The sequence below is a fragment of the Nesoenas mayeri genome (assembly GCF_963082525.1).
Source record: "Nesoenas mayeri genome assembly, chromosome: 1".
In the NCBI taxonomy this organism is placed as follows: domain Eukaryota; kingdom Metazoa; phylum Chordata; class Aves; order Columbiformes; family Columbidae; genus Nesoenas; species Nesoenas mayeri.
Window position 1 is genome coordinate 38,542,845 of NC_137541.1, and position 23,543 is coordinate 38,566,387.

Here is a 23,543-nt window from a genome sequence, read left to right on the forward strand (position 1 = left end):
ACGGAGGCTGGGTACTGCTCCAGCAGGGAGGCAGGACACGCGCTTGGGGATGTGATGCTGGACTCGTGCCTGGGAGTCAGTGAAACGTGAAGCGTTGCCTGGCTGAGCTGAGCAGCACACTGAGCAGCACATGCCAGCTGAGAAAAGAAGCAATTAGGGAGATGGAAGAGGAGGAGTGATGGGAGGGGAAAGGGGAAGAAGGACAAGCAGCAGGAAGGAAGAGGGAGACAGATTGATTTCACAGTTACTGGAATCTCTAACTATATCAGTCACATTTCCTTTCAGCAAATGTTCCAGCATAAGATTGTGGCTGAATCACATGGTTCATGGAAAGTTCAACTCCCCCTATTCTTTTTCTCATTAACCATCAACTTGGGGCTGTCGTTGTGTGTCATGCCACCCCTTGCCTCCACATCCCCCAGCTGCCTCTTTTGGATGGATGGCCTAAAAAAACCTCGGGATGCTCTCTGGAAAGCACTGAGGAGGAGGAGGGTCTACCTGCTTTTCACTACAATCCCCATGGCAGGCAGGCTTTTTTTTTTTTACCCTGCTCAGAAGAGCATCTTGGGTCTGACAACATCCTACACAGAAAGTCTCTTTCTCTGAGAGGCAAGTGAGCAAGATCAGGAATGAGTGCCATGTGAGTGTAGGTCTGATGGGGAGAAGGCAGAGATGCACTTTTCTCAGCTCATGGTTTGATTCAGCCAGCCCAGCACTTGAGTGATCCTGGTGTACACTCCATAGTGGTTTGGACGTGCGCATCCCATTCCCCAGCTGACCAAACCAGCCAGAAACCACCTGCCACTGGGTTCCTTGCAGGCCAGTGGACCTCCAGAATCACCCTAGAGAAAGGGAAAGAAAAATGGGGTGATGGTCATGCATCAGCTTCTCTTGCTGGATGGTTATGTTGGCTTTGAGTCCCTCTCTATGCAGATTCCTTTATCTGCTCAACTCATGCCTGGGACATCTGCAACACCCCTTGTATTTCAGGCAGATGTCAAAACCAGTATCCAGTGCAAACATCCCACCCATTGTTGCATTCCTTCATAATGCAAATTCCTCCCCCTGAGGCTGGTCCTAAGAAGCTGAGGAAGCTGGTTGAATTTAACTGGATACCCAGAGGGATGTGAGACAGAGGAATTCCTTGGGGTTGGTATCAATGAAGGGACAGGTTATTGTGCATGACAGATGCTAATGGGGCTGAGGAGGTAAGAAATTGATGTAGACATGTGACTTGAAAGTGAGAGGTAAAGAGCATGGGCTGAAATGGAAAATGAGACATTTAAGTATATTTGGATCCTGTCTAAGACAAAGGTACTAGGAAGAAGTGGTCTTAAGAGTTGTTGTTGGCCACGTAGATCAGAAGAAGTGTTGGGGGACTCAGGCATTTTATGGCCTTTTCACCCTCATTTCAGGCTATGGAGTGCATTTGGGAGACTTGGGACACACCCGACCTCCAGTAGTCAGCCCTGATCCCACAATTTCTCTGTCACCTGGCAGGCATCTTTCTTGCCCTTGTGGTACCCAGCACATAGCATCCTGGGAGAAATCATGTAGTGATAGGCCTCGCTGCAGATGTCCTGCTGGATGAGCTGCACATCCACCTTCTGCAGAACATTACTGATGTGTCCTGTGGGGTAGAGCACCAAAAGCAGTGTAGGTGAGCAACGGTGGAGCTTTCTGCCATTTACCATGGTCCCCCAACCCTTGCCCATCTCACTGCATGCTGAAATCTCCCATCTGAATTATTGTTCTGCTCTTCACTGGCATTGTGATCGCTGCCTTTCAGTAGAGTACTGTAGAGAAGGAGTAACATTCCCCTGCAGTACCATTCCCCACAGGGGTATGCTGTAGGCACATCAGTTTTTGGGACAAGGGGGATATTGGTCTGGCGAAACCTCTCGGATATCAGAGTTTTGGGTTTGCCTCTCATTGAAATGGATATTAAGGTCTTCTGCCTAGGTACGCAAACCAGGATTGTTCACCTTTGGATAGACATCTGAGTGTTTCCATTTGGGAAGCAACTGGAGAAAGTGTGTGAGTGTGAGTGAAGGCACTAAGCTGACCTAGGTGAGCATTCCTGTGTCAGGCACTACTAGAAAACAGTCTGGGCTTGTTTGTTTTCCCTATGGGGAAGGAATATGAAGGGGTCATGATCATACAGCTACACTCTTCCTCACAAAACAGAACGGATTCATCCATACCACCCCATGGGAACAGGTCTTGACCATGCTGTCCCCCAGCAGTGTGTGGGTTCTCTGTGGTCAAAATGGTCAAATAATACCAGGGCACACATTAACAATTATACTATGTGATTTTCAGGGGACTCTGCACTGCTCCCATTGAATTTGCTAGGCCAGGTTTTGCTGAGGGGATCCAGGTCCTAGAGTCTTTGATGTGGGGAAAATGTTGCTGCAGAGGCCACAAAATGGTGTGCCCAGGAGACACAGTCTTGATTTGATGAAGAGCAGGTTTTTAATCTCAACTGTCAGGCACTGTCCCTGGGGAACAACCAAACAGGATCCCACATGTCTTTGTAAGCATAGGGCTGGGCTTTGAGACTGGGGCTACTCCATGCTGTGACCATGACTGAATAGCCACTAGACAGATGCCTAATTTCTAAAGGGCTATTTTAGTCTTCAGATGAAGGAACATATGCTGTACCCAGACCCATGCCTGTCTCTCTGAATGAGGTTTCAAGGCACTCAGCAGGTAATTTTGTTCAACCTGTGACCCAAAATCAAAGAGCGTGAAGAAGGCATAATGCTTCAGGGTGAACAGAAGTCTATTCTGCCTACTCCACATCTGAATCTATGTTTCTGCCTTGGCTCTGCTATGGTAGTCCACCAGCAAAGAACTTGCACCTACCACCTTCCTTGAGGGCTCCCCAGCCAGTGATCCAGCAATGAAGGCCAGGCTCAAAGAGGTGAGAGGGAGCAGGCAAGCAGATGGGCTGGATTAAAGGTGAGATGATCACAGGATGGTCCAGCTGGAGCAGGGCCACATCATAATCATGGCTGTCCTCCTCATAGTAAGGGTGGAGGAAGAGTCGGTTCACCTTGAAGGACACCTCTATGTGGCTGGTGGTATTTTGCAAATATTTGCCCAAGTAAACGGTCCAGATGGAGGCGGAGGCCAGTCTGTAGGATGCAGCAGAGAAGATAACTCACCACACGAACAGAGAAGGCTGGGGAGAGCCTGGTTGCTTCTGTCACAGTCTTTCAAGGAGTCTCTGATCTGGGTGATCATTTCCCTCAGAGGGGTCTCTTTTTTTATTTGGCTATTGATGTCAGGAAACTAGGTGGGACACCTCTTTGAAGCCTTGACATGCCTGTACAGTGGGACCAGCTTTGGGCAGACACTCATACACATAGGTAACTTGCTTATATTTGCTTATTTTCCTCAGCAAAGCAGGCTAAAATGTGTATGTAGGTTAGGCAAGCAAGTGGGCTGGTCATGTGCAAGTGACTATGATAGGGCAGAGAGCAAGAGCTGAGCTGGTGAAGCAGAGCTGCAAAGAGGAGACATGGAGAAGGGGAGCAACCCCTGAGAAATTTCTAAGAGGGAGTAAACTGAGGAAAGGAGCTCAGAGGTGAGGGGATTGAAAGTTATGACAGCCCTTTACAGAAACAGGGGCTACAGCTGGGGACAGGCTAACAGGGTGACACCTCTGAGAACAGAACAGCTAAGAGCTAATAGCCAAGGGAAACCCTGTCTCCAGCAGGAGGTGAGCAGCAGAGGGGAACTTACCCTGGACCAGAGCAGGAGGGAGCAGGAAGAAGGCCGGGTCTAGACTCAGAGTCCTGTCCACTTTTTGCCTTACTTGTTTTCGCCCACACTGCCCTGCTGTGTGTGAAAAACTCCCTGGTTTGGTTTGACTGTCTCTCTTGCTCCAAACTCCCCTTCAGGACTCACCTCCAGCCTATTGCTTGCACTGGCTGCTGCCTGTAGCACAGTCCACCCCTGGCTGCTGCTGTTCTGCTCCTCTTTGTTTCCCTTACTCTTTATCTCTCACACCATTTAAATTCTCTCCCTGACAGGCACACAGATATGCCATCTAACAGGACTGTGCTAGCTTCATCAATCCTGCATGGGGACACTCCAAAATAGCCAGGTCCAGCCCACATGGGCCACTTGAAAGGCCTGCTCCTAGTGCTGGTGGTCTTCCTTGCAGGGTTGTAGGACACAGGTTGGAGTGTAGGCATGGGAGGAGCAGGGTGAAGTGAGAAGTGCAACTGCAAAGCAGCCCTAGTCCTCTCGAGGCTGGTGTCACCATACAGAGGATGACCAACATCTCCTCCTCCTCGAGCTCACATAGTATCAGGAGGGAAAGCGGAGCTGGGGAAGTCCAGCAGCAGTAGTAGCTGGGGAGCTGGGGGATCCCCACTGTCTCACTGACAGAGGAAAATGGGAGTTTGGAGGAATTGAAGACTGGGTCTGAGGGTGCACATTCCTTCCACTACCCAAACCTGTTGCCCAGCACAGCTGTGGGCCTTCCTCTTCCTCACTTCTTTCCAATTTGAAAGAATGAGTGAAACCCCATGATTTGTATGTTACTGTTGCTGTTGTGGTACATACACTGGGTGGAAGGAACTGGGTGAGATACCATGTTTCCTCCTGAAAGAGCAGGGCCTGGGGTGGACAGCATGAGACCCAAACAGCATCCTCAACAAGTAATGCTATCCTGTCCCCATCCTAGCACAGGCTGACACCTCCATGGTTGTAACAGCATGGGGACAAGCCAGAGCCAAAGCAAAGGTGGAGCTGTGAAGTATCTTCTTCCAATACCATTGCCCTCCCAAAGCTGCTTTGTGAATCCCAGCATGGCCCCTTTTCCCCTGCACGCACACCCACATACTAGTGCATGTATCAATGCCCCTTTCTCCAGCTCCAAGCCATGGAGAAGCATGGTATGGGTGCCAGACAAGGGGTGTGGCTTCCCTGTGACATTTTCACAAGCCAGATGATCCTCCCATCATGCATGACATGGAAAGCAATGAAAATCCTTCTCCTGTTCAGCAGTCTCCCCTCTCCATTTACCTCTCATCCTGGAAGCAGTGGGCAGCTGAGACCACCCAGCGGTCAGCAATGAGTGTTCCCCCACAAATGTGGTTTCCCCGAACTTGCAGGCTGGCCTGCCATGGCCATTCCCCTTCCACAGAATTTGCACCACCCACAATCCTGCTGAGAGGGGCTTGCAGTCCACAGTCTGAGAAGGAGAGACAGCAAGTACTTCAGGGAAGGAAGGGAACATGATACACTGTGCGTGCCCTTCCTTTCCCACTTAACTGACTGATGGGTTGGACCTCTGCTCCCTTGCCTTACTCAGTCAGCAGATGCTTTATGTACTGCCCAGGACAGGTTTAGCGAGCACTCTCTCTCAGTACATGCCCTGGCAGATGCCTGCACAGCCTTACCCCACGTCCAGCTGCAGCCTGGGGATGCCTTTGGGCCAGCACGCTGTCTGTGCCACATGTTGACCTGTCGGGGAGCCTCTGTAGCCATTCCCTTTTGCTGCTCATGGAGGCTCCAGAAATAACAAGCAGGGAAATCAAAACATGAGCTTTCTCCCTGCCAGTGACCATGCAGTCATGGGTGATTTTCCTGGCTGGAGCCTTGTTGCATGACTTCACATAAGCCAGCACAATGGTCCAACAGGCAGCCTCTGGGCAGGACCTGGTCTGTGGGACAAGTCTATCTGGCCCGATGCCTCTGCCTGAAGGAGATGGAGGGCAGCTGTCCAAAGAGCAGACAACACCTCCTGGCAACACAGCACAGAGACCTGGCTCATCACTGCTGCTGTTGTCACTGCAGGATGGAGCAATGGCACTGCTGCCATGGGGCCAGGATAGGGTGGTGGAACAAGGGAAGGAGGGCAGTCGGGAGAGGGGTTGACCTGCAGCTACATGGCATCCTGAACCTGCCTGGCTGATGTGCGACTGAGCATTTCCTCACCACAGCGCCTCTCGTCAGACAGGTCCTTGCAGTCTGCAATGGTGTCACACAGGGGGTTGGGTTTCTTCACACAGGTCCCATCTTCACAGCGGTAGGTGAAAGGACCACAGGGAACCCCTGCAAAAAGGAAAGGGATCCAGGGCTGAGGGAGGGTTGTAAACACAGCCTGAAGGCCTTTGAGTGGAAGAAAAAAGGCAACAGAGAGCTTGGGAGAACTCCATAAATGATGACAGGGAATTTCCTGAGCAAGCTTGGTCAGCTACAAACAGAGCAAACATTGTGAGCAGGTTGGGCATGTTAACTCCCAGCTGGTGCCCACAGCTCACAAAATGGGAATATGCTACTGACAGCCTTGGCTTGAGCGTGGGGAAGGTATTTGTCAGCCCCATGCCATCCCCTTCCTACCTTCACTGCACTGCTCCTCATCGCTTCCATTAATGCAGTCCCGTTGTTGATTGCATATCCTTCTGAACTCAATGCAAGTGCTGTCCTCACGGCACTGGAACTTTGCAGGGCACACTGCATGGAAGGGGAGAACCCAGGAATCAGACACACAAGACAAGGCATCAGGTGTGAGGTCTGGGTCCTAAGTGAACCCGTAGGATCTGCAGCCTATTTCTGCACCTCATAAGGTGTGCTTAAGCCCAGCTTTGATATAGTGCAGCTGTGTAGTCTTTGCCTGATCTATGTTGTAGGTATGTCTGCACCCTCTCTCACACTTTGCTGATGCTGACTTAACTTTCCTTGACTTTTCGGCTTGGTCTCAGACCTTCCTCATCATTATGGCCTTGCTTTGCCATCACTGCAACCTTGGTTGACCCCAGGTTACCATCACCAAACCTGGTCTGCTTGCGTTGTTCAGGTTCTGCAGGACTGCATACTGTCTGGTGAGGTCACTGTTCCTCTTGCGTTGCTGTGACCCTCAGCTCATGGGTCACCTTCCCCTACAGAGCAGCTGCTCCCCTTGCCCTCTGATAAGTACATTCTGAACAACAATTCAGGATTCCTCGAAGTCCATGAGCTCTGATAGCTGCTGTGGATAGAGATGGGTCTAGGGTGCCTACATTTTTATAGCAGGAACTTGTCCTGTGTTTGTGTGTATATATGTGCAACATCAAACACGATGGGCCAGTATCTCGAGGGCATTTTCTCACTGCAATAACTACAATTTCTTCAGTAATTAACGTGAGGCTTACAGATGACTAAAGGCACCTTCATATGTTCTTTCATAGATCTGAAGCAATGTGAACACTGATTTTAAAAACAGGGACTGTTCCATATAGACATGGAATGAACAAGCAGATATGCGACAGTGGCAAGAGAATAAGAAAGGAAGGAAATAATAATATTTTTATTTTCTTTTTCAAATATAAAGGGATGTTTGAGAACACTGAGAAATAATCTTTTCTTCCAGTCTTGGTCTGTATTAACCTGTGAACTGAATGACACAGGATATCCTGGGGTCCAAGAAGCTAACAGGATCCAAGAAAGCATTAGATATTCATAAGAATGCATATGTATCCATGTCTATATGAGGGAAGCAAGCAAGCCCTGATGTCAGACAGATGGATGATGGAACAAACTGCACCATCAGCAATGCTGCAGGCAATATAGAACCAAATCTTGGCGATCTTGTGAGACCTCTCACATTTCCAGCATTGAATTAAAGCTTCCTTAAGAAAGATTTCTCCATCCTTTTACTTTAGACTTTTCTATACCTTTCCTATAATCTTTCAGAATTGGCCACTCTCTCCAGTGGTTCAGGAATCTCTCTATCTGTGGAAAAACAGCTCTAGGGATCAACTAATGAAAAATTGGTGGTGGTAGCAATGTGATGTACCCCTCAACTCACACCGGGGATGGGAGAAGAGAAGAATTAGGTGTCAAGCCTGAGTGCAAATAGCTATTCCTATGAAAATGGGCCTTTTCAGGAGTCCTGGGATGCTGGGGGTTGTGTCTGCATCAGCACTAACTGCTGTTGGCAGAAGAATTGACGGTTGATTGAGGACTTAGATGCTCCCAAGCTGGGGTGCAATATATGGGTGAGGATCTGTACCGATAAAGTGTCACAAATGACCTGGGGGGAAAGGGAGAGAGCAGGGCAGTGGATGGGCTTGGGGAGGTCTGGGCAAGGTGGGCGGGTTGGGAGGGGAATGTTGAGTGGTATGACAGCAGAGGGGGCTGTAGGCCAGGGTTGAGGTTGATTGTTGGACCTGGGTATGGGGAAAGCAGGACAAGGTAGGGGACACCACGGGCAGGGGCCTTATTTCAGGTTTCCTGGAGCTCTTGGTGCACAGGTATTAGGGGGTTCTCCCAGGACCACTGTGCCGTGCACAGGAGCAAGAAGCGTTCCTGTTCCTTCTTAAGAAGACTGAAGCCACAGGGCAGTGGGACGAGGCTTTTAATGATGCAGAGGTTTGAGCTCCTGGAGGGGGGCGTGCGAGGCTGTGCCAAAGCCAACTGAATCCTTCCCATCTCTCCCTATCTTTAGAGGAGCAAGGGGCTGTGTCCTGCTGAGACCAGAGTCCAGTGAGGGAGAAGAAATCACTCACCACAATTTCTCTCATCCAACCCATTGGGGCAATCTTTGATTCCGTCACAGGCTGGAACACACAAGCCATTCACCGAACACAGGAACTCCCCGGGACAGGCTGTGAAACCACCAGAGAGAAGTTAGTCCCCAGTGACTGGAAACCTCCTTGCAGCAGAGCATCATGACTTGAAAGTGGAGCGTGGAGCCGCACACCTTCCTGACCACACATGTGCTGCGTGGCATGCAGGCGGCCCTCGCTGCACTCCCCAGAATCTGCCACGTCATCTGCTCTGAACAAGGGCAAACAGAGACAGGGTATGCAACAGGGGAAAGAAGGCTCTTTCCCTGCTTCTCATTGTACCAAGAGGCAAGGCAACCACATGCCTGGCATGCTATACTTCTGTGCTGCTTCATGACTCCTGAATGCTGCAGGAAAGCTGGAATAGGTTCTTTGAAGTTGTTATTAAAACTTGCTCAGGGCATTGAAGGGGTCAGTGTTATACACGTGTTGCCAGGTGCACGTATTCAGGGACCGGTATGCATTACAGGCACCCTTTAGGAGAAAGGCAGAGAAACCTTGAAAAGGCGGATAGTGGGCGTGCATTTGAATATGTGTGTATGCGTATTTGTGTGCGGTTTTGTTTTTCTCTCACACAGATTCCAAGGTGAGCAGGAAACAGCTCTAAGAGCTCTTAAAATTGAAATAAAAGTCACTTCAAGCTGGAAATGCTCTCTCATTGAATCCCCAAGGCTAGTCCATGATGTGGGCATGGGGCTGAGACTGAAGACAACTCTCTGACCTTGGGCTCTGGTGCGTGGATGCTCTGGAAACATGAGGCAGGGCCACATGTGCTGAAGCAGCTTCACACGTAAATGCCTCCTCTTTTTGGGAGATCAGTGGTGTGTGCATAACCAACTTGTGAGCATGTGCCCAAGGGACAGATGGCCTCTGGGGCTCACGGGATGTATCTTGTGTTTCTCCTAAGACAAGCCAGGTACACAGGGGCTGCTGGCAGCCACCACCCCACTAAGGGACAGGAAAAAGGTAGAACTTACGGTCAGATTGGTTGTAGAGGCTGTAAGCGGCCTGTACGCCCGGGCCAGTTAAGGAGATCTGTGAGGTGAAGGTGATGGTGATATCAACCGAGGATGTGACTGGGATCCGCTCAGCGTAGGCTTGCAGAGTCCGCAGGCCACACAACCTGAGGGGCAAACACAGGCAGGATGTCCCAGGTGGGGAGGGAGGAGAAGACAACAAAGTGGGGCAAGGGAGTTTGGTGGGGATGGGGTGTGAAGGGGGCTACACAGACTGGGGGGGTGTGGGAAGCCAGGAAGGCAAAATGCCTTCAGTACATGATGAGATTATGAAGAAACAATGGTTTCCCATTGTGTGATTTAAACCCATGCTGAAGAGCTGACACTGGATCTTGCTCTGCCTGGTCACATCTTGCTGAGTGAGAAAAGACAGAATGAAGAAGGACTAACCCTGGCGAAACAAGGGGTCGTTTCTGGATGCAAGACAGTATAACTAACCTAGGTGTTTCCCCCCAAATGGCTGAAGAAGAGATGTGAGGAAGTCCCAGAGATAAACAGGAGTGAAAACACCATCAACACATTAATGCTGTGGTGGCAACTGATGCAGAGGGAGAGGAAACACCTGGAATAACCGTGATATTCAGCATTGAATAACTGGGGACAACAGGCCAAAATTAGGCCTGATAAACAGGACAAAACCAGTCTGTGGATGTGGTGACCCAGTTCTGACCTCAGACCATGTGTGAGTCCAAAGTGATCCTACTATCTTTGGACATTTCCCACTTTCTAGGCAAGCACTGAATTCAGGCCACACAAAGCAATTAGTTTCTTACATTTATCTACCGAAAGAAGCCATATTGTAGAAACTGTGGCACTGACAGTTTAAGAGAAGAGAACAGGGAGAGAAAAAGTGAAAATCCTAAGCCAGGGGAATGTAGCTTCTGGATCAAACCCCTCAGAAGAAAAGAAATTACCTCCACAGGAGCAGTGGAAAGGAGGTTGATGGGCTGGGGGAGGTTTTGGAGGGAAAGTGGCAATTTTGCAGTAAGTGGAAGGGAAAACAAAAGCCATTGAGCTCAGGCCTGCTTTGAGGAGGTGGCAGCGCAGCAGCTCTTGGTCCTTTGCACCTGGGTGGTGGTGGGCAGCAGCCCTAGCTGCTTATGGATACTGATTTTTGGAAGTCCTGCAAGGGAAAATGGCTGAAGTCAAAGCAGGAGGATGTGGAGCTAGGTGGAAGATTTGTACAGAGGTGGATGAGAGGTAATAGCACACAGATAATATTGCAGAGGTGGTGACAGGCAGATTTGCAAACACAGGAGACGTGGGAGGACTCCAAGGTTACACACAGAGGAGAAAACTAGGAAGCCTGATGCAAACAGCAAGACAGAGAAGGCAGGCTGGTAGCTCAAAGCAAATCTGTAAGAAATGTGCTCACTGGAGAGCCTGCAAACAGGAGAGGCTGAAAAAGGGGTAGACAGGCAAGAGGCACCAGCACAAATAGAGGCTGCTGAGTGTGGTGTTGGGCCCTCCTTCCTCCGACCTGGTGGCTGAAGTGAGCAGGGAACCTGCAGAGATGTAAACCCAGTTTAATCCCACGTGGGAAGTGAGGAACAGAAAGCAGAACCCCAGCACACACCTTCTATTCTGAATTATCCACTGGCCTTGGGTACAGGGCAGCTTGTGCTTCTGTCTGCTGAGTGCGTAGGCATCGAACCACAGGCTGACCCCATAGTCGAGGGATGGGACCTGCAGGCAAGGGGGTCCAGAGCAGAGTGGAGATGGCTCCTAAGAGTGCTGCAGCCCACTCCAGATGACAAAAACAAGCAGGGTAGATGTGAAGGGGAGAGCTGCAAATTGGCATATTGCAAGACAGAAGGAAGCACCATCTAAACTGGGGGCATGCCACAGCTTAGGGTGGCTCTGCTGCTAGTCTCGAAGTATGGTAATTCCTAGCAATTTCCAGCAATCTGATTCTGCCTAAAGAACTCCTCTGGAGTCCAGATTTCAGATTACTCCTCAGGTATGGCATCTCTGCGCCAGCATGCAATATTAGACTCCTTCCCCTTCAGAAACAGACATTATGTGGAGGTTAGGCAGGCTGTCACCGTCTCCTTGCTTCTCAGGATGATCCGACTGATACTGCTATCTGTAACTCCCTAATGTGGGGAGTGCCATGTGGGTTTCAGGGAGGGGGTGGATGCTCTTTCTGGAGCTGGCTCTTACCGTCATGTGCCAGGTGCACTGGGTGTTGGGTGAGTAGTAACTGGGGTAGTGTGGGGTGCCAATCTTCCCCTGCAGCTCCAGGCCTTCCCGCAGAGTTATATTCACTTCACAGGCTGTAAATGCAGACATCAAAGCCCTGATAGCTGTCAGCTAAACCACAGCTTGGGCATACTAGCTACCTATCCCATTGTAGGAGAGGAGAAAAGGGGCTGTAAGGCCTGATGCTAAAGGCGACTTTTATGTTTCACCATCCCTCCTCAAGAGGACATTTCTACCTGGCAAGACTCTCAGTCTCCTCCTCTTTTTCAGGGAAGGGTAGTTTGCTGCTTTCGACTCTTGCATTGCATTGACATTTATCTGCAAGTGCATCTAGATGTGATGTCCAAGCCACATCTGGTCTGTCGATGCCTGAGAGCTTGGGCTTGCTCTTGAGGTATCACAATCACTCAGGCCCTGCTTGCCAGAGCCTGGCATGTAGAGGCTCAAGCCAAATGCTATGTGTTAGTCCAGGTGAAGATGCAAAATCTAACCTGCTCTTTACTGACCACCTCTTCTTGCAATCTAGAGTGAATTCTGCCTCTAATGCAGATAGAGCATCTCTACAAGTGGTAGTTTTGTAGAATATAACCTGTAGCTATGGCAAACCTCCTCCAGCCTTTCTCACCTTTGAGGGGCACTGCCTGTGCTGAGAGGATGAAGGGGTCATAGTAGCTGTACATGGCTTTCTTCCACACAATGGACATGACAGGGCCTGATGAAAGGACTTCGACAACGGGCTCCTGCCGGCTGCAGCCATAGATTCTGAGGACCAAGAGATAAAAGGATGGGAGTGAAACAAGCAACAAACAGACGAAAAAGAAGAAGGAGAAAGAGAGACTATGGAGGTCTGTGTTATCCACAGCAAATGCCTGCTGTGAGGCACTAGCTGAATCAAATAAAGGGCCAGCAGAGAGACAACTCATGCTGCTGCAATCTCAGACTGAACAGCTGCCTCTGTGATATCCCACATCAGTGACTTCGGCTGATCAGTGAGAGGCAGGTTCTGCATCAAAGAGAATTTCCTCTGATGTAGTCTAACACCTTCCCCTGCTGCGGTGTGTTGTGCCATCCTACCCGGCTTCCCCGCCATGCTCACCCTGCTCAGGAGCTACCTACGAGGTGATGAGGTGTTTCTCCAGGGGCCCGGCTGTGTCATACATAGCCAGGCGGTCTCTGCAGTCTGGGAGAGTCCACTCCAGGCGTAGCTTAATCATGTAGCCCTCGAGGCCGTGGAGGTGCCAAAGACAACTGGAGGCCAGGTAGTCAGGACCCTCCAGCCTTAGTACATCATCATCCTGGACGTAGCTGTACCTGTAGCAACCTGAATCCAAGGGGAATATAGAGGGATTTAAACCTCAGGGTGATATAAATGGAGACAAAGAGGGCTTAGGGATGGTCGTAAAGGAAATTAAGACATGGGATTGCCACTTGGGATATCAGTGTGAGCCCTATGTTGGGGTATGGCTGACTCCTCCCAGTGATCTCAATTTACTTCTACATTTGTTGCAGTAGCATTGGCTCCGTCATACTGTTGCCCCAGTTTCTCTATACGAACTGTCCCGTCTCCCTTAGTTAAGCTAATACTGCCTCAGGCTTTATTAAATATCACCACGACACAGTTATCTTCCGCTGGCTTCACCTCTTTCTCTCTCACCCCCATATTCTTCCCAGTTTTACATTCCCCTTATCTGATTTCCAGGTTTCAGCAGGCTTCCAGACCAGGATTTTTGAGTAAAAGTTGGCTTAAAGGTGAGTTTCTAATAGCATATCTACCACAAGCTGCCAGTCACAGCCCTTATGACACTGCCTGAAATTACTAAAAGCACCTTTAAATTTTGCTAAGACAACAGACTCCTAAATGACTGACAGCGCATCCAGCACGGAGCCAGACAGGGAAATCCCCACCCCACTCAGTAGGTTTTCATAGGGCCTGGAATTTGCACTGTTGTACCAGTACACCAAGCTATTTGACAGGACTCATCAGGACAGGGACAAGACAAAGGTGCCTGCACTGCCCCTGGGAGCTGGTGCCTCTGCAACGAGGTGTGCTACTGGGACAGAGATGTTTGGGTGCTGAGTGGTCCAGCACATAGCCGCATCATGTAGTTTGGATCTGGCCAAGCAGCAGCACTGATGCTCCCTTGTTACTGTTCCCACCTCCCCTTCCCAGGATTTACGGTTCCAGGAAGCCGACAAACTTTCTGTCCCCTGTAAAAAATCCCTCCCACAAAGTCACAAACTCAAAAAGAAAGCAAAAGATATAGCCTACCTAGCGTTGATTTCAGCACTACTATATCTTTCACACTGGATTCTGTTAGAAAGAAAATATATAAAGGAAGATAAACAAAAAGATAAACCAGCAGTATCTGAATGGTAGGTAATGACTCTCTCCCTTGCTATGTAAAGGGCTCCCTTAAAACCTGGGCTTCGGGCATGCTCCAGGAGCTTCTCTGTCTGCTCTCGGGGACCTGTTTCAGACATGCCTTACCTATCCCATCTGTCTGCGAAATCTCTCTAACCTCTGCCCCAGATACAACAGTCCCAATTCATGCTTTGCAGCATACCATGGGTTTCTCAGCCTTTTTTTCTTTCTTGTTTTTGTGTGCTATTCCAGAACTTCTTTTCCTTCCCAGAAGGGCTGGGCATTGCCTCAGGCAGCCACCCCCTCTTCTGTCAGCCCCACCACAGGGTATAATCCCACTTCCCAGAGCCTTCACCATATGCTTACACATCCCTCATTCTCCCAGTTTAAACAACTCTCACTGAAATGCATGGTGAAGAAGGAGGTCTCTTTTGAAGACCACTGGTTGATGAGCTACTCAACATCCTTACAGAGTCCACATCTGGGGAAGGGAGATGCAGAGAAAGCCACCAGCAAAGACTATAAATCTGAGCAAAACAGAGCCACAGGGTGGATAACACTTTTAGGACAGCTGGGCTTTGCTCCAGCCTCCCAGCTGAACTGGGAGCGGCCAGAGATCAGGTGCTACTGGGAATAATTGCCAAAACCAAAGGCACAGTGAGGTCAGTTGGGTGTGAGAATTGCTGTTGGGGCTTGCCTAGGTCAGGACTTCGGTCTTTTGTAGCTCCCAACCAGAGCTTTCAATTCTGTGGGGAGAGCGGTTTTGTCATGGTAAAAACAGATGTTGTGGAAAAGATGATCCTGGAGGCATAAGCCAGGTTCCTGGAGAAGCTCATGTGCTGTAGGGAAGGATGTATGTGGAGCTGATACTAAATACTCTTTTATCTGAAGGTAACAAAACTGAGTTCCTTTAAGGAGAAACTCTTTAAGGGAAAGAGGAGGCTAGTGCCCTGGAGTGAGTGTAGCTGTTAGTAAAAATAAAGCATCAGAGAGGTTGTTGGAGAGCTTCCTGCACTAGTCAATGGTTTGCAGCTCTGTGTCTTAAGGCAGCCAGTGGCAAGAGTTAAAGTTTAGAGCTAAGCAGATCAGCAAATGAACCTCTCAGAAAGCAATGAAGTGCTAATGACTTGCTATTAGCTATTGCTATTTTTTCAGTCCAACTTTACAGAGCAAATGAAGCCAGAGGTTAAGTCACTGGCTTGTGGTCACTTTGGCCCAGCAGTAGAAGATGTTTCTGGCCTTTGCCTTAGTTGCCAGACTGTGCTTCTGACCGGAGAGGGAAGTGGAAAGGACTAGGGAAAATAGAAGGAGCTGGAGAAACTATGGCTGGTGTGTTAATTTCAGAATAGAAAGAAGTGTCTTCTGCTAAAGTGAATAAAACAGTGAAGCAGATGCAAAGGGAATAAGAGGGAACTGGAAACAACTAGAAGAATGCACCATCATTTTTATTTGTTTACGAATTACATTATGGAGTGAGTAAATGAAGGGAAAATACTAGATGGGTTGAACTGAAAGCATTTAACCTATTGACTTGTGGTATCTTTCTTATGAAAATTTATTTAAATTGGCTGAGCGTAAAGTCTTGTATGGGGGAAACAAATCATAAGTAGAACTAAGTGACTAATGGTAATTGAGGGAGGAGAGCTGTTCATGAGATGCTAATGCAGCTTCAGAATAAGATCTTAACAAAATAGTCTGAATGAGGGAATGAAAATAATTTTGAGGAAATCAGATTTTCTTTGGGGACACCAAAAATATGACCCCCAAATCAAAACAATTGATTTGTGAAGGGAAAAGTTGAAGAAAATATGGGTGGGCTATATTAAAATAAGATCAGCCTTAGAAAAATGAAAGATAAAGTGTCTGGGGAAAAAAAAAAAAAAAAAGGAGCTGTAGCATTTAATGGGAAAAGGAAACTTGGAAATCAAAGTCCTAAGGGGAGAGAATAAACACAATGTATTTTAAGACCTGTGAGGTTTGGGGCTCTGTAAAAGGGATGAGATCAGGCTGGGAACTTAAGCCTCGTTATGAAGACCAAATACAAATTCCATTGGACTTGGATGCATTTAGTATAGACAGATTCCCCTAGTCCTTTATCTGACACATATTTTAGAACAGTCCTGTAGAGGTGGCTTTTTGAACAGGCTGTGATTTTCACTTTGCACAATGATAAATAATCCTTAAAATCATATGTCAGCAATTGAAGTGGCCACAACATTTTTTTTCTGAGAATAAGACTAGTGGTAACTCAGGTGTACATTGCCTTTGTTCTTCCCTCAATCATGTAGACTGTAATAATCTCCCAAAGGAAAGTAGGAGACTTAATTGCTTACTATTTTTGAGTCAAGTTGACCAAAATCATGACCTATGTAAGGTCTCATTCAACAGAAGCCAAAACTGACGGGAGAGGGAGGAAAAAAATTGTTTCTTGGCTGGTCATGGTCAGCTGTATTTCCAATAATCTTTAATCCTTCAAAGGAAAGATGTTTTTGTTGTTGTTATTGTTGTTTTGTTTTGTTTTTTTTCCTTTGGTTTTTAAATCAAAATTCAGTTCTCCTTTATCAGGAAGAATCATGTAATTGTATCTCCTGATCCTCACTTCTTTCTAATCATCTTCTGGTTTCCCCTATCCCCCTCGGTAGTGACTTCTGGTCTCTTCTCCGAACTGCCCTTCAGCACCTTATAGACCTTGCAGCATTCTGGACTGCTCAGGCCACAGCTGAGCAGCTGGTACTTACCCAGCAGAATCAGTGAGTCTGGGTTGACCCTGTACTCCGTCTGGTAGGACAGGCTGCCTGAGCTGTTGGAGCTGGTGGAGAGCTCTTGGTGGAGCATTCTGCTTACTCTCTCAGCAGTCATCTCCTTCTGCTGACTCTCAGGGATTTGGAGGGCAAACCAGAAGAAGAAGGTCAGAGCCCCCTCCCTAACAGAGAAATAGCATGTTAAACATCCTCCCTCTTCCTTTCCAGAATCACTGGAGAGGCAAACCCCAGAGATCAATGCCCTGCTGTTTTTCCACAAATCAGACATGTCTGTGTGGACTTTCCAGCTCACTGCTGTGACCCAGAGGAACCACTCTGAGTGGGGCAGTAGACTTGCTGTAGTATGTCCATGGTGCTAGTTAATGCTCAGTCCTTTGGGGTAGGAAGACATTTTATGCCATCTGGTTTCAATGATGACTGAACACAGTCAAATTAATGTGATAATTAATCAAGACTGGTCTAATGAGCAGTCTCATTTCAGGTAGTAATGACCTTTGGTTACTGCTGATGAGGGACTGAAAAGGAACACGTAAGACTTCATTGTCTCACCTCCCAGTGGTGACAAGTGGATGGTTTATGACTCAGTACCTCACCACAAGCCATTAATGCTGGGCAGGCTCAAGCTGCAGGAGACTGTGACTGGGAAAGCTCTGTTCAACAAGCTGGCAGAGAAAATTGGCTGAAGGAGGGGCAAGAGACGTTGAAACAAACTTTTGTTCAGTAAAAGGCTAGAGGAAGAATTGAAAATGAAACTTTTTTTTTTTCCTCCCCAGTTGAAAATGGAGTTGCATCAAAACTGTGATTTTCCTGAGCTTAAGGACAAATTAGGCCTGTAGATTTCCGTGGGAAAAAAATCTGAAGTAAATGTATACATCAGAATGGAAGTAACTTCAGCTTTTTTGATCTACTGTGATGACCTGCAAAGTTGTACTCCCACATCTCTCCTATTCCACTGTTAAGCTGTTCCTAGGTAGACCATGTTTCTTGGCTGAAATACCTTTTCCATGGTGCATTCTGGCCTCTCTCTTCTGGTGCCCACAATCAGGCCATAAAATTACTTTCTTGAATTACAGAAGTTCATTTCCAGCTGCTTAGTTTCTACTGAGAATACGAAGCCCAGATATTTTTTCAGTTCTTTCCAGTAAGTTTTTTTACTCTCTTGAACTTTTGCCCCTCCGAAAAATTTCTCAGTTTTGGCTTTTCATCATGACCTTGGATGAACATGAGCATCAAAATATCCCTAGCTCTGTTGTGCTGGAACTGTTCTGTATCTGGACTGCCCAGCCTAACCTAGAGCTCATGTTGCGGACTGAAGCAGTTTATCATTGCCAAATTTCAGTGAAACTGGAGTACAATTGACTGGAAGCTTTCACACATCAGCAAGCAAAAATACTCTGGGTGATACTCACCCAAAGGCATACACTGTGCTCGAGTTGTAATATCGACCCAGTTCTGTGGCACGAATCAGTTCCTTCAGCTGCAACGAGAATGTAATCTGATAACTACCACACAATGTTACAGTGGAAAAGGACCCCTGGCCAACCATATATTTCATCCCTCTTGCTGTATAGACCCACCGAGTCTGTCACTCAGACAGAGGCACCTGACCCCTTCCTCTTTCTACTCACTGAACTGCCTGAAGGCCAGCTCTGGTCATGGAATTACCCTCACCATCTTCTGGAGCTGAGATGACTCCAACCAGAAGGCTCTGGACTCCACTTGCCCAAGGTCTGGCGAGTACTGGCGATTGAGGACCTGGAGGCTGCCAGAGTAAAACTGCAGGACGGATGGTTCCAGGTGCCATGGTCTGTAGTCTGCCAACAGAAGACCCTACTGGATTACCTTGATGATATATAGGAGAGAGGGATTTTCCCCTACGTATGAGTCTGTAAAGATCACCCAGAGTCACTAATGCACTTTGGGCTGAGCATTGCTTTGACTACACCTCCTGCATGGGGACAAAACATGTTGCATTTTTACCTAGGAAATACCAGGTTGCTGCAGCAGCTCCAGCCAGCAAAAGAAAGATTATCCCGAGGAGCACATAGCGGAGGGAGTACCGTGAATTAATCTCTGATTCATCCTTTGAGAGGGAGCTGGCATCTTCCTCCTGTTCCTCGGCCTCCATTGGGGGCACCTGGTGACACAGCACAGCATGGTCAGGCTGGGGTTTCTGTATCCCTTTACATCTGTCTCTGGAGGTGCTCCTCTTCCAAGATCTGTAGCCCCAAAAGAACTGTATGCTAGCCATCAAAGACTTGGCTCAGTGCAAATGTGAGTAAAATTCCTAGTTCAGTGGGAGACAGGCTTCCAGGACACTGTTCTGCCTATGTCTCCTGGGTAATCTCTCAATATTCAAAGGCGTTCCCTGGTTTTTGCTTCGGCCAAAACCGCAAATGAGTACAACATGAATTTCTCCAGAGACAAAAGTGTTGTCCTCTCAGGCTGGAAATGTTTCTAAAACTGCTATTTTATTGACCTAGAAATCAATGTGAAAGAAAATCCATAACCTCCAATGGACACAGAAGTTGCAAACAGCAGCCCAGCCTGGGAGCCTGAAGTTGCACTTTGCCTGCTGTGCCATTTTGCTCTAGGTCCCTAAAAGTAAGCAAACCTTGCCATTCCCACCAGACCAAGTGTTCCAGGGCTAAGCCCATGCTGGCACTGACTCACTAGCTGAGCTAGTGATGAAAGAGCACCTGAACAATGTTCAGCCCTCCACCACCCTCTGCTTGTGCCAGGGGACACCTTCTGGCTTCCTTTGCCCCTCGTATACCCTAGGCTGCTGCTTCTGCTTTCTCCTGACCAGCACCCCTTCTAGAAGGGTTCCACAAGGATCATCAAGTCCAAGTCCTGTCCCTACATATGACAACCCCACGGTTCACAACACGTATCTGAGGAGATTGTCCAGTCTCTTCTTGAATACTGCCAGGCTTGGGGCTGTGACACCGCCCTGGGGAGCCTGTTCCAGTGCTCCACCACCCTCTGGGTGAAGAATCTTTTCCTAATGTCCAACCTAAACCTCCTCTGGCACATCTTCCTGTCATTCCCTCAGGCTCTGTCATTGGTCACTAAAGAGAAGAGTTTGGCACCTGCCCTTCCTCCTCCCCTTGTGAGGAAGCTGTAGACACTATGAGGTCTCCCCTCAGTCTCCTCCAGACTGAACAAACCAAGTGACTTTATCCACTCCTCATACGGCTTCCTCTCCAAACTCTTCACCAACTTCGTAGCCCTCTTCTGGACACTGTCTAGTAGCTTAATAACTTTTTTACACTGTGGCATCCAGAACTGCACACAGTGCTCCAGGTGATGCCACACCAGTGCAGAGCAGAGTGGGACAATCACCTCCCTTGAGTGGCTGGCAATGCTGTGTTTGATGCACCCCAGGACACAGCTGACCATCTTGGCTGCCAGGGCACACTGTTGGCTTGTGCTTGGCTCATGGCATCTGTGTGGGAGGACACAGAGGTCTCAGGGAATGCCTATGCCATGTCTATGTGTCTGTGAGTTGTTTCTGTGCTCAGTGGTGTGTGTGACCATGCAGGCATGAATGCAGAGGAAGGACATGTTGCAGGCGGTTGGCCTCGCACCTGTTTTAGCCCACATGGATAGCCTGGAGTGTTCACATGATAAAGGTGAGTGGTCTTCTCAGTCTCCTTGCTTTACCCTTGTTACTGAGCCCTGAGCACTCCAGGCTGGCTTTCAACACAAAAACATACTCACACCAGATAACTCATTCTGAAACGTTAAACACAACTTGGTGAACACCGACACTTGTACAGGCAGTCGCACACCTTCTTGCTGTAGTGCACCCTTCCAGACAGACACATGCTACAAACAGGCCCAGCACAGATTGCCCTTCCTTGGTTCTTGTGGGCCACCTTTCTGTGTAACCTCTGGGGACTATCTCCTCCCCAGGAACCAGGTTCGGTGGTCCCAGAGAACAAGGACATTTCTCTACTATCACAGCATCCCTTCAGAAACAGCAGGAACAAGCAAAGAACCGCAGACAGAGGGGTGGGGGAAGGAGGGCAGGAAGCAGCCGTAGAAGAGCCTCTTTGTTAGAAGATTTGATGGTAGGCACTGGGGTTTCCCCCAGAGCTGCAGACCTACCTTTGAAACCTGCTGCCGCCTGTGAGGCCTGGCCCACACCCCCTACGCAAGCCAGCTCATGCACGCATGGAAGTGGAGGGAGAGGAGGACATCTATTTGCCTGGGCTCAAGGTCTCCTCAATGATCAATAATCTGATGCCATGTCCCTTCAGCTTGGCCTTTGTCCTGCACCGTCCTGCTGCAATGGGTCAGCACACCCCATGCAGTGTTTTTTTTTCTTTTCTGAAATGGAGGTTTTGGAGGCTTGCAGGGGGACAAGATCTGTAGGCAGAGCAGGGGGATCCTGGAAAAAGTCAGGGTAGGAGCACCTTCAGCTGTGCAGAGAAGGCTGGGAATACCCAGGAGGCTGGTGCAGATAGCTTACAATGTCCTCCTCGGGGGACAAGAAGTTGCTGAGCAACTGACGTATTTCTTAGATACCCTCCTTGGTCCCATTGGAGGGAGAGGTAAAACGCAGGGTGTCTGCTCCCTGGCACAGAGGTGGAGCAGACGCTGGCTGGCAGGTGTAGATTGCTTGAAGGAAGGAAGATGGCAGTAGGCAGTGGGTCTGGTTACTACAGTGGTCATGCAGATGAAAGCAAAGCACAGTGTCTCTCAGTCCTCACCTGCAAGACTCCCTCTGGTCTTCTTGTGCTTCTTGCTGCCCTGTCTCCTGACACTGGGCTCCCTGTACTCCGTGGCACCAGAACTCACTCCTGTCTGCAGCATCTGCTTTTCTTCCAGCCCCAGGTCCTCCCCTACCTTGCCTGTACCACCTTCTTCTTACAGCCCTGCAGCTCTGTACGTGCCCTTTTGTTTATCATGAAAAGCAACCAAGCCCCAGCTAGAGCAGAGTAAATACAGTTAGCCTGGGGGGCAGGGATGGGGACATAGACAACTATTGACCTGGGGCTGGGCTCCAGCCAGTGTCATTGACCTGGGGCTGAGCTCATTCGGGTCAGGGCTCATTTGAGCTTGTCAGCTGGACAGGGATAGCTGTTTTCATCTCTGCCCCCGGTTCCAGTTTAGTCTCAGACTGCATGAGGACCAAAAGCCATTGCTGTAGTTGCCTCGTGGTGGATTCTAGCAGATAAACATTACATGTGAGTTAAAAGCTTCAGTGTTTGACTGGGAATGGGTCAGTGTGGTTATCACAGCTAACTCATTGCTGTATATATGGGAACTGAGGCATGCAATGACAATAAATGCTTTCAGAATTGCTTGAGAGATACAGGAGACCAGATTTCACTTTAAAAAGTTACTTTCAGCCAAAATTTCCCAAGACAACTGGGGTCTAGATGCATCTTTTGCCTACATGTATGTGTATACGGCTTTCCCAAACTTACATTATGAGGGCTTGCCACAGTGGGTCAGAACCCAGATTAGGGTACTTTGCAGTGCCAGAGACCTCACTTTTTGTATCCATCTTTCCTGGAAAGAAGCATCTTCCTTCTCTGCTGTTTTCAGCAGAAAAAAACCCCGTAGAATCTCAATCTGATCTATCTAAGCAAGACACCACATCTATCACTGCAGGCTTTTGAATCAACCAAGGAGCCAAAACCTTGATCAGATTTGACTTCAGAGGAATTCCTTTGCTGCAAGTACCTTTTACTTTTTGCTTCTCCACAGGAAAAAAAAAAAAGGAAGAGGTATGGGAGGAGGCTGAGGGTGATATTGCCTACTTACAAACAAGGTATATTGGAAAGAGGGAGATGAAAGATGTGACAGCTATCTTTGCTGTCTCTGGGCTTAAGATAAAGAGAGGACTTGTGCTTGTGGTGGTTAGCTCAATATTTTCCACACACTGCTGGCATTCAGCTTTGGTTTATCTCTGATACTGATGGACACCATTGCAGCATCTTTCTGTGGTTTTGTGAATCACACACTGTGCATTCACATCATCTTGAAAGGGGACCACTCCCCATGTGACATTTCCAAAAGAGGTCTTGGGGACCCAGCAGAGAAAGGTCCCCGTATCACTGAGAGTGTTATGCCTCTGGTATTCACGACCCAGGTTACTCACACAGCAGACCACATGACCTTGTCTTCCTGGAAGAAAAGTCCGGTTATCACCAGATCTGATGTTGAGCACTTCCTGCCGTGGTGTGTCACACATTCACACCCAGCGTGCCTGTGAAGGCAGTGCTAACAGATTGCCAGCTCGAAAGCTGTCAGCGCTTTCACAAGGTGCAGAGAAGTACCCAGCCAGCAGAATGGTCCCTTGGGGCTTGCAGCAGGATCACTTCCAACTCTGCTTTCTGGTTTAGGTGGCTGAATCCCTTGGGGAAGGGAGAAGGAAGGAAGGCTAAAGGTATATGGGTCTGAGCAAAGCTTTGTCTAGTCCCCTATTTAGGAAAGCTGTTAATTCCTTCCCCCAACCCCAAAGGACAGAAGAACACTATAGATTCCTTAATATTTATTTTATTCACAAAGAGGCAAAGTTTTTCTTTTCTGGTCATCTTAGCAGCAAGAATAATTGAGAAGCTTATGAAGGTCTACACTGGAACGGGATAACTATCAGTACAGCTAGGATCCTTGGCCC

At 48.5% G+C, this 23,543-nt stretch overlaps 1 protein-coding gene across 1 annotated transcript; it reads right to left on the reverse strand.

Moving 5' to 3' along the window:
- Positions 1 to 683: 683 nt before the first annotated feature.
- TMPRSS6 (transmembrane serine protease 6) lies at positions 684 to 19,052 on the reverse strand (the record flags this gene model as incomplete). Its single annotated transcript, XM_080344724.1, has 17 exons — positions 18,890 to 19,052; positions 18,581 to 18,723; positions 18,319 to 18,386; positions 16,886 to 17,070; positions 14,055 to 14,096; positions 12,902 to 13,106; positions 12,411 to 12,547; positions 11,747 to 11,859; positions 11,160 to 11,269; positions 9,545 to 9,690; positions 8,508 to 8,606; positions 6,361 to 6,474; positions 5,956 to 6,072; positions 5,041 to 5,209; positions 2,869 to 3,140; positions 1,494 to 1,630; positions 684 to 842 (listed from the first exon to the last, which is right to left on the reverse strand). Exons 1-17 carry the CDS (start codon positions 19,035 to 19,037, stop codon positions 684 to 686), a joined length of 2,364 nt encoding a protein of 787 aa, XP_080200850.1. The 5' UTR covers positions 19,038 to 19,052.
- Between the last annotated feature and the right edge of the window lie 4,491 nt (positions 19,053 to 23,543).